Here is a 14,890-nt window from a genome sequence, read left to right as displayed (position 1 = left end):
ATTTGGACACTGACTATGGTAAATAATGTAGCCGACAGGTGCACAGTTGCATTTCATTGTCTTTTATTTTCTCTTTGCACAACCCCCCCAATCATATACAGTTATATGTGTATGGCCAGTGCACTATTGTTTAAACTGTCCATAAGCCTCATTAATAGTTTGCAGGTGGACCTCACCATACTGCTAGAATAGTTTACTGTTAAATATCTGCGAGCAGTAACAACATAACCACATAGTTCACAGTCCTTCAAATAAATTGAACAGTCACTGTCATTGATTTGACACACGGTCTATTGGTGTAACACTTATTTCACTGTTAAGTCGTTCTAAGCTACACGGGTTCCTCGTCTGCAACTCAGCTGTGGACTGACTGTCTTGTGACCAAAAATCGGACCTTATATATCATCACAATAATAGGTACTGAAACTACACATTGTTCAAAGTTAAATTTACAGAAATTACAGTTAAAACTTAACTCATTAAATTAACTGAATACATTGAAAAATTCCATCTTTTAACAGTTTCTTCTGCTACAATGTTTAGGGTGAATTATTTGTTTAAATGGTAAAATTAACATACATAGTTATGTAAACAATACTTTTGACAAAACTGTTAATTACTTTGGAATTAATTCAGGGGTGGTTTTGCTAACATGTTTTCGAATAGAGCCAAATAGATACTTTAAGATTACTAGTATTTAGTCTTCCAAATGTTTATAATTAGTACACAATTTATATTTGTTTATACATCAACAATAGAATTTATGTTACAAAACAGTTACTGATTTCACCCTATAATGAAACATAGCAACTAGTAATAGTCAAAATAAATTAGAAAATCAATTACATATAAAACTAAGCAGAAAATTAGATCTGGTGTTATATTCTTTAAAACTGAGAGCCAATCTTTCTCTGTTATGAAAAAGCAAATTGTATTCACATATGCCAAAGGTAAATAGTTAAAAGTAACAAAACGAATTTAAGGAGGCAGATGGCAAAACAGAAGGGGAATTAAAAATATCCCAGCTTGCTTCATCACATCACCCCCTCACTGGATTGACCAGATAGATATTGCAAATAGCCAAATGGGCAATTCAGTGACTACAAGTGATGCCAGAAATTGTGTTTAACAATGTACACACACAAAAATTATTGCATAAGAAATCTTATCAATAACTACAGTACATATGTTTTTTCTTTTTTTTTCGAATTTATAGTTATGTGAACTGGCCCTATGAAAATCTCCATACAAAATAATTGCATTCAGTGTATTGTCATACAATATCACAAAATATCTGCAGTTATACTGTTATCAAAAAATTAGGCCTCTCTTCATCATAAGTGATGTCCTATTTGGGTAAGCTAAGATTACATTTAAAGATACATATCATTTGGTACAAGTCCTGTCTTGCTGAACAAAAATTAATCCTCATGGGTAGCAAAGAAGTTAAATTACACTACGCATTGCAGTTAATGTTTAGACAAAAAAATTCACTTGCTCAAAGTTTAGTATTTTGTTCAATCACTTTCACACTTTTAATGAGCTTTAACACACTTTCTCATCAAGCTGTCCACGACTTCAACAGTTCCTAGTGACAGTTATCAAGGAAGTGCACCATGATTAGTTCCCTTGGAAGTGGTTCTCCTCTGTCACAGTACATGAAAAAATGAGACAAAATACCCTATTTTAGTACACTTACTTTTACTTTTAACTTAAGTCTACGAAAAAGAATGTTTAACACTAATGGCAAATGATAGTCATTACTTCATAAATAAATACATTACATAGTTCTCATAACATTATAATAATTAACACTAAAATTGGCTATAGTACGAAAGGTGTGGAATAGAAAAAAATTTAAATCAAGTGCACACTACACTACAAAACATTACTTCAGTTCATAACTGTCTGAAACTGGTTAAACTTGAATGATTTGGGTCTCTTTCTCATATGCAAAGTAGCAAAAACTCAAGATGTGCAGTAGATTTACTATTCATTACGCTATGAAAAAAAGAATAGAGCCACCACCACAACTTAATTACTGTTCAAATCAAGATTAAGGTGCGTAAGTTGTACCAAATCTTGCCCCACTTCTCTATTCAACTCTAAGCACCACTCTCATTCAACCATAAAATTAAATCCTCACAAAAATCACAAAATTTTACCAAATAGATAACCTTCCAGAATATCCACATCAGTCTAGCATCACAGTGATCAGTTAATCAGATAAATTACTGTTCTTCATCCCAGTATTACCACTTCAAGCTCATAATTCCTCGGAACACTAATAGAAGTTTTCAGATAACCTATATATCCAATGATGCAGCATTATATGACTTGTAAATATTGCTCTTTCTGTTAATCTCTCATTCCAAGCTGCAGTGTCATGAATTGCACAATATAAACAGTACCCAAGGCTGCCTAGTTCCAAATTAGATCATCAATATAGTTACACCACATTCGTTTGTATATAGTTACTTTTTTCATTAATCATGTCTGTCAGCACCATTATTTCACTTACATTTCTTACCTTGTTACCTAGTGGAGTGCATTCTCAAAAAAATATCCCTACTGAGAGACAGGCTCCTTAACCATTAAGCCCCTAACATTATTCATTATTTTATTATTTCATTATGTAATAAATAAACACCTGCTCTGCTTATCTAATGCAAAATTGACTCTACTGAAAAACACTCCACAGTAGCAGATACTTATGTTAAGGCAAACTTAACTCTCATTACCGATCAGACAAAATTATCACTTATAAAAATTATTATTTGCTTGACATTCTAGCCTGAAGGGCGATATATATACAAATCTTGCTTACTATTTCCACACACATTACCCCAGGCAACTATGTTTGAAGTTGTAAATTCTTAATGCTAGAAAAGGCTGTACCATGAAACAGATTTATGGGTAGATAGTTATCTCCATATACTGACTAGACTGACAACAATTAATATTAATACCTAGTATTTAAGATGGTTTGTATTGTATATTGCCTCTGTTGCTGCACCAAATTACACTTTCACACATGAGTTGATTAGTTCATATGTTAATTATCCTTCACATATGCTGATGCCTTTCATTTTCAGTTTACCTTACCTCACTGTTTGACAGAAATTCTGTAATCATGGTACCAGTTTATTTTCTTCCATCCTCTTATGAGTACATTGCTTATAACTAACACAACATAATGTACTTTAATATATACATAGATACACTGGAGAAACTTTTTCTAAAATGTTTCTATACTAAAGTATGCTACTGCACAAAATCACATGACAGTTGAAGAAAGGATGTTCCTGATTCACTCATGAACTACAGGTAGGATAGAAGAAGAGTTTGACTGCCTCAAGAAACACGAAAAATGAGAAAGACGCTGGGGTAAGCATTATTGCCACATAATGATTCCAACACAGAACGTTGAACCCCCTACTTGCTGATTGCACAAGAAATTAGTTCCAAATAGTACATCAGTGCTGAGGTTTTGAATCACCAACAAATTGCACTTCAACAACTGTCCTGCCAATTTCACAGTTAATAGTATCTCTTGTTTCACACTCTTTAATAGCTTACCAGTAGCACCAATAATTTTTATTCCAGAAACATGCATCACTACTATACCCCCTGTATTCTTAATAGATTCATTAAATGCCTGTGACAAGCCATTCAAATGACTACCACTGTCCAGTAAACACTTTAACATGTATACCTTTTACACTTGCTGTTATTACAATGTGACCCACTTGCTTTTTACTTACCATGTGATCTTGTCCATACAACAAATCCTCATTAATCCTTTCTTTACTTAACACATTGCCCTCGTTATTAATTATAAATTCAAATACCCCATTCTCGTCACTACTGGATTCGCCATTGTTATCATCATTATAACTACAGTCAGAATCAGACCCACTGTCACTTACACTATGCTTTAGATTTGGCATGTCTTGCACTTTTTTTTTATTTCAGTCAATTTTGAATCTACATTTTCATTTACTTTTACCAGTTTTCCCTCTACCACTACTGCACACTTGGGATCTAGCTCAACTTCTGAATCATTTCTAATGTGATCGATTTGGTTCTCAAGTTTAACTCTATTTTCAGCACATTGTTCCTCGAAAACCTCCACCTTCCTGCTATTGTCATCACAAAGTTTCTCTCTCTCTTCTACACATTTAGTACTCAATGTTAATTTCTCATCAGTATTATGTGCTACTTTCTTTATACTATTGTCCTCCCTCGTAACATCTTCTTTCATAGCTATATTACTCAAACAACTCATTATAATTTGCCTTAACCTCACTTCACTTCTCCCTGTGTCATAAACTTCGGCCCTTGCTGACTTTCGCTACTAGACTTCTCCTACTTAACCTTAACGTCCACTTCAGTACTTTTTTCATCCATTTTGCTCTTTACGATAGTACTTTCGTCCCCATCATTCAAATTTACATTCATGTTTGATTTATAATCACTTACATCCTTTTGTTCATTTAAAAACTTAACCTCTACAGCTTTGTCCTCAGTCACACTGTCTTGTTTGTTAAGGCCACTTAATACAAAACAGCTTTTGCTATGAAATTACCTTATTCTCATTAACTCTTCTTCTGCTGCTGCTGCTGCTGTGGTTGTCCTCTTGGTCCATCATCTGCATGGCTGTGGCAAGTTTTAATTCTCAGCGCGGCATCTTGTTTACCTCCTGTCAGCTGTATCCACCTGCATGCTGATTGGTTGCTCCTGTATTCAATGGCTGCTTTCATAGAACCTGCCCGCTGATTGGCTGCTGCACCTTCTTTGTTATGAAACCCCAGCACTGATTGGCTGTATCACTTCTTCACTGTAAACCACAGTTGATTTCACATTTCAAAGTTCGCAAGTCTGTTTTATTGTGGCTACGTACAATAATCCTCACCCGCAAGGGCACCACAGAAATGGTTCAAATGGCTCTGAGCACTATGGGACTTAACATCTGAGGTCATCAGTCCCCTAGACTTAGAACTACCTAAACCTAACTAACCTAAGGACATCACACACATCCATGCCCAAGGCAGGGTTTGAACCTGCGACCATAGCAGCAGCACGGTTCCAGACTGAAGCGCCTAGAACCGCTCGGCCACAATGGCCGGCAAGGGCACCACATGTAGCAGTTCCACATGCTTTATTTATTTTGTTGGGTGTCTTCGGTGTCGACGTACTGCATTGCTACACTGGCTGAAAATTGGGGTTTGTAATTTGGACACTGACTACAGTAAATAATGTAGCCGACAGATGTTGCATTTCACTGTCTTTTACTTTCTCTTTGAACAACCCACCAATAATACACAGTTATATATGTATGGCCAGTGCACTATTGTTTAAACTGTCCATAAGCCTCATTAATAGTTTGCAGGCGAACCTTGCCATGCTGCTACAATAGTTAACTGTTGAACATCTACAAGCAGTAATAACATAACCACATAGTTCACAGTCCATCAAATAAATTGAAAATCAATGTCAATGCTTTAACACAAGGCGTATTTGGTGTCACTCTTATTTCACTGTTAAGTTGATACATTGTTGTCATTCTAAGCAACACAGGTTTCTCTTCTGAAACTTGGCCGTGGACTGACTGTTTGTGACCAAAAATCGGGCCCATATATATCGTCACAATAATAGGTACTGAAACTACACATTGTTCAAAGTTAAATTTACAGAAATTACAATTAAAACTTAACTCATTAAATTAACTGAATACATCGAAAAATTCTATCTTTTAACAGTTTCTTCTACTACAATGTTTAGGCTGAATTATTTGTTTAAATGATGAAATTAACATATATAGTTATGTAAACAATACTTTTGGCAAAACTGTTAATTACTTTGGAATTAATTCAGGGCTGGTTTTGCTAGCATGTTTTCAAATAGAGCCACATAGATACTTTAAGATTGCTAGTATTTCATCTTCCAAATGTTTAAAGTTAGTACAGAATTTATATTTGTTTATACATCAACAGTAGAATTTAAGTTATGAAACAATTACTGATTTTGCCGTATAATGAAACATAGTAACTAGTAATAGTCAAAATAAATTAGAAAATCAATTATCATACATAAAACTAAGCACAAAATTAGATCTGGTGTTATATTCTTTAAAACTAAGGGCCAATCTTTCTCTTTTATGAAAATGTGGATTATATTATGCTGGACAGTGAAGGGAGAGGCGTGTTTATAGTGATAAAAAGTGCAATAGTATCGAAGGAAATTGACGAGTATCCGAAATGTGAAATAATTTGGGTGAAGGCCACAGTTAAAGCAGGCTCAGACATGGTAATTGGATGCCTCTATAGGCCCCCTGGCTCAGCAGCTGTTGTGGCAGAGCACCTGACGGAAAATTTGGAAAATATTTAGAACAGATTTCCCGACCATGTTATAGTTCTGGGTGGAGATTTTAATTTGCCAGGTATAGATGGGGAGTCTCAAATGTTTATAACGGGTGGCAGGGACAAAGTATCCAGTGAAATTTTTGTAAGTGCATTATTTGAAAACTACCTTGAGCAGTTAAACCGAGAACCGACTTGTGGCGATAACATATTAGACCTTCTTGTGACAAACAGACTGTTGAGGATCAGTGGACAAAGTTCAGAACCATCGTACAATATGCATTAGATGAGTATGTGCCAAGCAAGATCGTAAGATATGGAAAACAGCCACCATGGTACAACAACCGAGTTAGAAAACTGTTGCGGAAGCAAAGGGAACTTCACAGCAAACATAAACATAGCCAAAGCCTTGCAGACAAACAAAAATTACATGAAGCGAAATGTAGGGCTGTGCGAGAGGCGTTCAATGAATTCAGAAGTAAAGTTCTGTATACTGACTTGGCAGAAAATCCTAAGAAAGTTTGGTTTTATAATAAAGCGGTAGGTGGATCAAAACAAAATGTCCAGACACTCAGGGACCAAAATGGTACTGAAACAGAGGATGACAGACTAAAGGCCAAAATACTAAATGTCTTTTTCCAAAGCTGTTTGACAGAGAATGACTGCACTGTAGTTCCTTCTCTAGATTGTCGCACAGACAACAAAATGGTAGATATGGAAATAGATTACAGAGGGATAGAAAAACAATTAAAATTCCTCAGAAGAGGAAAGGCCGCTGGACCTGATGGGATACCAGTTCGATTTTACCCAGAGTACACGAAGGAACTTGCCCCCCTTCTTGCAGCAGTGTACCATAGGTCTCTTGAAGAGCGTAGCATTCCAAAGGATTGGAAAAGGGCACAGGTCATCCCCGTTTTCAAGAAGTGACGTCGAACAGATGTGCAGAACTATAGACCTACATCTCTAACGTCGATCAGTTGTAGAATTTTGGAACACTTATTATGTTTGAGTATAATGACTTTTTTGAGACTAGAAATTTACTCTGTAGGAATCAGCATGGGTTTCGAAAAAGACGATTGTGTGAAACCCAGCTCGCACTATTCGTCCACGAGACTCAGAGGGCCATAGACTCGGGTTCCCAGGTAGATGCCGTGTTTCTTGACTTCCGCATGGTGTTTGATAGTGTTCCCCACAGTTGTTTAATGAACAAAGTAAGAGCATATAGACTATCAGACCAATTGTGTGATTGGATTGAAGAGTTCCTAGATAACAGAATGCAGCATGTCATTCTCAGTGGAGAGAAGTCTTCCGAAGTAAGAGCGATTTCAGGTGTGCCATAGGGGAGTGTCATAGGACCATTGCTATTCACAATATACATAAATGACCTTGTGGACAAATCAGAAGTTCACTGAGGCTTTTTTCGGATGATGCTGTAGTATATCGAGAGGTTGTAACAATTGAAAATTGCACTGAAATGCAGGAGGATCTGCAACGAATTGACGCATGGTGAAGGGAATGGCGATTGAATCTCAATGTAAACAAGTGTAATATGCTGCGAATACATAGAAAGAAAGATCCTTTATCATTTAGGTACAATATAGCAGGTCAGCAACTGGAAGCAGTTAATTCCATAAATTATCTGGGAGTAGGCATTAGGAGTGATTTAAAATGGAATGACCATATAAAATTAATCGTCGGTAAAGCAGATGCCAAACTGAGATTCATTGGAAGAATCATAAGGAAATGCAATCTGAAAACAAAGGAAGTAGGTTACAGTACACTTGTTTCCCCACTACTTGAATACTGCTCACCGGTGTGGAATCCGTTCCTTAAAGGGTTGATAGAAGAGAGAGAGAAGATCCAATAGGGAGCAGCGCACTTTGTTACAGGATCATTTAGTAATCATGGAAGCATTACGGAGATGATAGATAAACTCCAGTGTAAGACTCTGCAAGAGAGACGCTCAGTAGCTTGGTACGGGCTTTTGTTGAAGATTTGAGAACTTACCTTCACCGAGGAGTCAAGCAGTGTATTGCTCCCTCCTACGTACATCTCGCAAAGAGACTGTGAGGATAAAATCAGAGAGATTAGAGCCCACACAGAGGCATAACGACAATCTTTCTTTCCACGAACAATAAGAGACTGGAATAGAAGGGAGAACCAATAGAGGTACTCAAAGTACCCTCCGCCACAATGTCAGGTGGCTTTCGGAGTATGGATGTAGATGTAGATGCTAATGGTAAATAGTTAAAAGTAAAAAAACGAACTTAAGGAGGCAGATGGCAAAACAAAAGGGGAATTAAAAATATCCCAGCTTGCTTCATCACAATGTCTATGTTGAAGGGTTTTCCAGTTCAGTTCCTTCAGTATCTCTGTGACACTCTCCCTTCACTATCCCATGTTTTCCTATTTGGTACAGGTTCCACACACTTAAGCAGTACTCTAGAACTGGTTGCACAACTGATTTGTAAACAATCTTCTTTGTAGACTGACTGCACTTCCCCAGTATTCTACCAAAAGACCAAAACCTACCACCTGCTTTATCCACATCTGAGCCGATGTGATCATTCCCAATTCATATCCGTACAAAGTGTTAGATTCAGATCAAACAGTGGAAAATCCTTACAACACATTCTCTGCTCCCGTAATTACCCTGGCCTCAGCCTACAGTAACATATTGCCCCACATCCTCCCCCAACAGTTTCCACCCCCTATGTCGTATCATCTCCTCCTCATTCTCAACTCCCACCTTGTTTATTTGCAGCCCACTGCTAATACATCCACCCATCTTTCCCCACTTATCTCATTTTTGTTCCTTTTTTTCTGACCCCCTGCCCCACAATCTCCTGACACTGCACCTGTTGAAGGCTAATCACTGCACACACCACCAGACAGCATTCATCTCTCCCCCTACCTGTGCAGTGCTATCCCTTCCCCTTTCCCTTCCACACTCCCTCCAGATTGCTGCTTGCATCCCACGTGATGCTACATTCCGGCCCAAGATGCTGTGTGTGCAGGAGACACATTTAACCATGTGTGCAGGAGACACATTTAACCAGTGAACCCTTTGCTTCCACCCCTCAATGTGCAGGAAAAGAATTCTAACTGCTTTCAAATACCTCCCCCTGCCCATACTCCCCCCTCCCTCCCTCTACTTTTCCCCTTCTGATACAGGATGATCTGCCTATTATTGTAATAATTATATTGTATCACATGGATAGTATGTAAAGGATAGATTGCTACTCACCACATAAAGAAAATGTTGAGTTGCAGATAGGCACAATGAAAAAGAATGATAGAAATATCTCAGCTTGTGCACAGTCTTTCTTCAGAGGTAGAAAATTCACACACATTCACACAAGAACAACTCACACATCCTGGACTTTCCACAGTAATAATATCCATCATTTGGAGCAGTCAATTACGAGGGTCACTCCATATGAAATGCACACTATTTTTTTAAGAATCCATCTTTTATTCTACATGTTTGAAAGTTTTACGGTGTGTAGATACATCCTTTAGGAACAATATTTTCATTTCTCCACGTAATTTCCATCCCTCTCAACTGCCTTACACCATCTTGGAACCAGCGCCTGTATACCCGCCCGGCAAAATTCTGGACCAACCTGTTGGAGCCCACTTTCATCACATAACCTGCTTACCAACCGACTAACTGTACTGTGATCAACAGCAGCATCTCCATACATTGTGGATCACAGTGTGGAATGTTAGATCCCTTAATTGGGCAAGTAGGTTAGAAAATTTAAAAAGGGAAATGGATAGGTTGAAGTTAGATACAGTGGGAAACAGTCAAGTTTGGTGGCAGGAAGAACAGGACTTCTGGTTAGATAAACGTATTTATGAAAATAGGGGTAATGCAGGATTAGGTTTACTAATGAAATAGGAATGTGGGTAAGCTACTATGAATAGCATAGTGAATGCATTATTGTCGCCAAGATAGACACAAAGCCCAAACTCACCACAGTAGTACAAATTTATATGCCACCTAGCTCCACAACTGATGGAGTGATTGAACAAATGTTTGATGAGGTAAAAGTAATTATTCAGATAGTTAAGGGAAATGAAAATTTAATTGTGATGAGGGTCTAGAATTCAACAATAGGAAAAGGAAGAGAAGAAAAAATTTTAGTTGATATGGAATACTGAAAAGGAATGAAAGAGAAAGCCACCTGGGAGAATTCTGCACAGAACATAATTTAATCATTGCTAACACTTGGTTTAAGAATCATGAAAGAAGGCCATATTAGTGGAAGAGACCTGGAGATGCCGGAAGGTTTCAGATTGATTATATAATGGTAAGACTGAGATTTCGGAACCAGATTTTAAATTGTAACACATTTCGAGGGGCAGATGTGGACTCTGATCACATTTTATTGGTTATGAACTGTAGATTAAAATTGAAGAAATAGGAAAAAGGTATTCAATTAAGGAGATGGGACCTGAATAAGGTGAAAGAACTAGAGCTTGTTGAGAGTTTCAGAGGTAGTATTAGGGAATGATTGACAAGAACAGAGGAAAGGAATACAGTAGGAGAAGAATGGGTAGGATTAAGAGATGAAACAGGGAATGCAGCAAAGGTTAAAGTAGGTAAAAAGATGAAGGCTACCAGAAATCCTTGGGTAGCACAAGATATACTGAATTTAATTGATGAAAGGAGAAAATATGTAAATGCAATAAATGAAGCAGGCGAAAGGGAATACAAATGTCTAAAAAATGAGATGGACTGGAAGTGCAAAAGGCTAAGCAGGAATGGCTGTATGACAAATGTAAGGATGTAGAAGCATGTATCAGTAGCAATAAGATAGATGCTGTCTACAGGAAAATTAGAGAGACCTTTGGAGAAACAGAACCAGCTGTATGAATATCAGGAGCTCAGGTGGAAAACTAGTCCTAAGCAAAGAAGGGAAAGCAGAAAGGTGGAAGAAGTACAAGGTAGATTTACTTGAGGGCAATATTATGAAAATGGAAGATGATGTAGATGAAGATGAAGAGAGAAAGACAATACTGTGTGAAGAATTTGACAGAACACTGAAAGACCTAAGTCAAAACAAGGCCCCAGTAGTAGACAACATTCTGTTAGAGCTAGTGATAGCCTTGGGAGAGCCAGTCCTGACAAAACTCTACCATCTGGTGAGCAAGATGTATGAGACAGGCAAAATACTCTCAGTCTTCAAGAAGACTATAATAATTCCAATTTCAAAGAAAGCAGGTGCTAAGTATGAATATTACCAAACTGTCAGTTTTAATACGTCATGTTTGCAAAATTCTGACGCAAATTCTTTGCAGAAGGATGGGATAATTGGTAGAAGCCAACATCGGGGAAGATCAGTTTGGATTCCAGAGAAATGTAAGCGCAGGCAAGGCGATACTGATCCTGTGGCTTATCTTAGAACATAGATCAAGGAAAGACAAGCCTACATTTATAGCATTCACAGACTTAGAGAAGTTATTTGACAGTGTTGACTAGAGTACTCTCTTTGAAATTCTAAATGTAGGGGGGTAAAATATAGGGAGCTGCAGGCAATTTGCAAATTGTACAGAAACCAGATGGCAGTATATAAGAGTCGAGGATATGAAAGGCAAGCCGTGGTTGAGAAGGGAGCAAAACAGGGTTGTAGCCTGTTCCCGACATTATTCAATCTGTACATTGAGCAAGCAATAAAGAAAACCAAAGCAGGGAAATGTGAAAAATAAAAAACATGGGAAAAATCTGGTTTTTCTCTCTGTAGATAAAGTGGTTTGTTCACTGAGATGTCATGCATCATCACTGGATGGGTGCAGCTGCTTCCCTGCTCCCTCATTCTTTACTGCTTCTCCCCTCAGCTTGCAGTCAGTGCTGCCACAACTTCTTGCCGCAGTGGAAATTAAAGTTCAGGGAGAAGAAAAAAAAATAACTTTGAAGTGTGCTGATGACACATTAATTCTGTCAGAGACAGAAGAGCAGTTGAATAGAATGGACAGTGTTGTGAAAAAAGGATGTAAGATGAACATCAAGAAAAGCAAAACAAGTGTAATTGAATGTAGTCAAATTAAATCAGGTGATGCTGAGGGAATTAGATTAGGAAATGAGACACTTAGAGTAGTAGTGGATTTTAGTATTTGGGTAGCAGAATAATGGATGATGGCCGGAGTGGAGAGGATATAAAAATGTAGACTGGCAATGGCAAGAAAAGCATTTCTGAAGAAGAGAAATTTGTAAACATTGAATATAGATCTAAGTGTTAGGAAGTCTTTTTTGAAAGTATTTATATGGGGTGTAGCCATGTATGGAAATGAAACATGGGTGATAAACAGTTTAGAAATTATGAAATGTGGTGCTACAGAACATTCCTGAAGATTTGGTCAGTAGATCATGTAACTGATCAGATACTGAATAGAATTGTGGAGGGGGGAAAAAAAAAATTGGCGCAACCTGACTAGAAGAAGCGATCAAACAATGGAAAATCCAGGATGGATTAATAACAGCATTATGAAAAAAGGATAGATTGATACTCACCACATAGTGGAAATGTTTAGACAGACAGGCCACAGAGAGAGAGAGAGGGGGGGGGGGGGGGGGAAGGGGCAGTGGTCCTGTATGAGAGAGTTGTATTTGTATGTGTGTTGTCTAATTCAAAAGAATGCTTTTTGGCCAAAACCTTACTTGTTTAGCAGGATTTATGTTGTGAATCTCTGTGACAACATTTTCGGTATGTAGTGAGTAGCAAGTCTATCCTTTTCATATTAGAAGAAGGTATCAGTTGATACAACACATTCCAATACATTAAGGGATCACCAGTTCACACTTCAGTATTGAAGGGTTGGAGGGAAGTGTGTGCGTGGGGGGGGGGGGGGGGGGGGGGAGCTGTAAAAATCATGGAGGGAAACCAAGAGATGAATACAGTAAGCAGATCCCGAAGGATGTAGGTTGCAGTAGTTATTCAGAGAGGAGAAGGCTTGCACAAGATAGAGTAGCATGGAGAGTGACATCAAACCAGTCTCTGGACTGAAGATAAGAACAATAATGACATTTGAGGATAGGAGAGAGTTTCACAATACTGGGAGTTTGTTATTCACTCATAAACTATAAAAATAGTTTTCATAATTAATTTCCATTAAGAACACAAATGAAATGACACAGTTTCGGAGGCTTTACTGGTCTCATGCAGATATAATTTTATGTATATAGACTGAAGCAGTGAGTGAAACTTTGTACCAAGGCTGGGAATCAAACTCCCATCTCCTGCTTTTGAGGCAGATGTGCTAGCCACTAAGCCACCATGGCACATCGGTTCGCAAAACTGTGTGAATTACCCAGGCATGCCTCGCTCCTCAATCCAAATTTTCATTGCTGCCCCAGTCTACTTTAAGTTCCCTCTTACACATGAACAAAATTTTTGAGACTGTCCATGTTCTGGAATAGCACATAAGCATCAAACGTAAATGGGGAATCCACCCTGAAACCCAGATGCATGTACATATACAAATGAAGTGACACAATTTTGTGTGTAAGGGGGAATTTAAAGTAGACTGGGGCAGCACTGAGTATTTGGATCGAGGAGGGAGGGGAGCCAGGGTAATCCATGTAGTTGTGCGAACTGGAGTGCCGAGGTGACTTAGTGGCTAGTACACCTACCCAGTAAGCAAGAGACCCAGATTCGATTCCCAGCCTTGGTACAAATTTTCACTCAACGCTTCAGTCTGTATACATAAAATCCATTAAGAATGTTCTTAAAGGGAACTAGCTTAATTGTGTTATCTTCTAATTATTATTATTATTTTAAAACTTAATATTTAAGATATGTTATATGTATCCTTATAATATGTAAAAGTTTATGTCGAAACTAGAGTTCTAGCTGCAAATTTGTTGCTTGTCTTGTGATAGTGATTCATTTTTCTTTGCAGGGTATATTTTTTGGAGGCCTGGAACCAGAAATTAGAAGCACAGTGTGGCCATTCCTGCTTCACTGTTATTCTTATCAGAGCACACATGAAGAAAGGGATCAGATTATTGCCATCCGCAGGCAGGAATACCATGAGATAACGTTAGTGTTTCAATAATCTCAAAACTTTATACATTATTGGTTCCAGTAAAGATTTGATTGGATAGGAGATTGATCCCCCCTATGAACCAGGGACTTTGCCATTGGTGGGGAGACCTGCGTGCCTCAGTGATACAGATAGCTGTACCGAAGGTGCAACCATAACGGAGTGGTATCTGTTGAGAGGCCAGACAAACGTGTGGTTCCTGAAGAGGGGCAGCAGCCTTTCAGTAGTTGCAGGGGCAACAGTCTGAATGATTGACTGATCTGGCATTGTAACATTAACCAAAATGACCTTGCTGTGCTAGTACTACGAACGGCTGAAAACAAGGGGAAACTACAGCCGTAATTTTTCCCGAGGGCTTGCAGCTTTGCTATAGGATTAAATGATGGAAGCATCCTCTTGTGTAAAATATTCCGGAAGTAAAATAATCCTCCATTCAGATCTCCGGGTGGGGACTACTCAGAAGGACATCGTTTTCAGGA

General features: G+C 38.1%; 1 protein-coding gene across 1 annotated transcript in view; it reads left to right on the top strand.

The window, feature by feature from the left end:
- Window positions 1-14,890, top strand: part of LOC126163074 (TBC1 domain family member 16) — a 100,808-nt gene that overhangs the window by 33,733 nt on the left and 52,185 nt on the right. The window contains exon 7 of the mRNA XM_049919979.1: window positions 14,268-14,407. Coding sequence (XP_049775936.1) covers window positions 14,268-14,407 — 140 coding nt within the window. The remainder of the gene's footprint in view (window positions 1-14,267; window positions 14,408-14,890) is intronic.

Source organism: Schistocerca cancellata, chromosome 2, assembly GCF_023864275.1.
Source record: "Schistocerca cancellata isolate TAMUIC-IGC-003103 chromosome 2, iqSchCanc2.1, whole genome shotgun sequence".
NCBI lineage: Eukaryota > Metazoa > Arthropoda > Insecta > Orthoptera > Acrididae > Schistocerca > Schistocerca cancellata.
The sequence above is the reverse complement of the archived record's forward strand: the minus strand, read 5'-3'. Positions and strand labels throughout refer to the sequence as shown.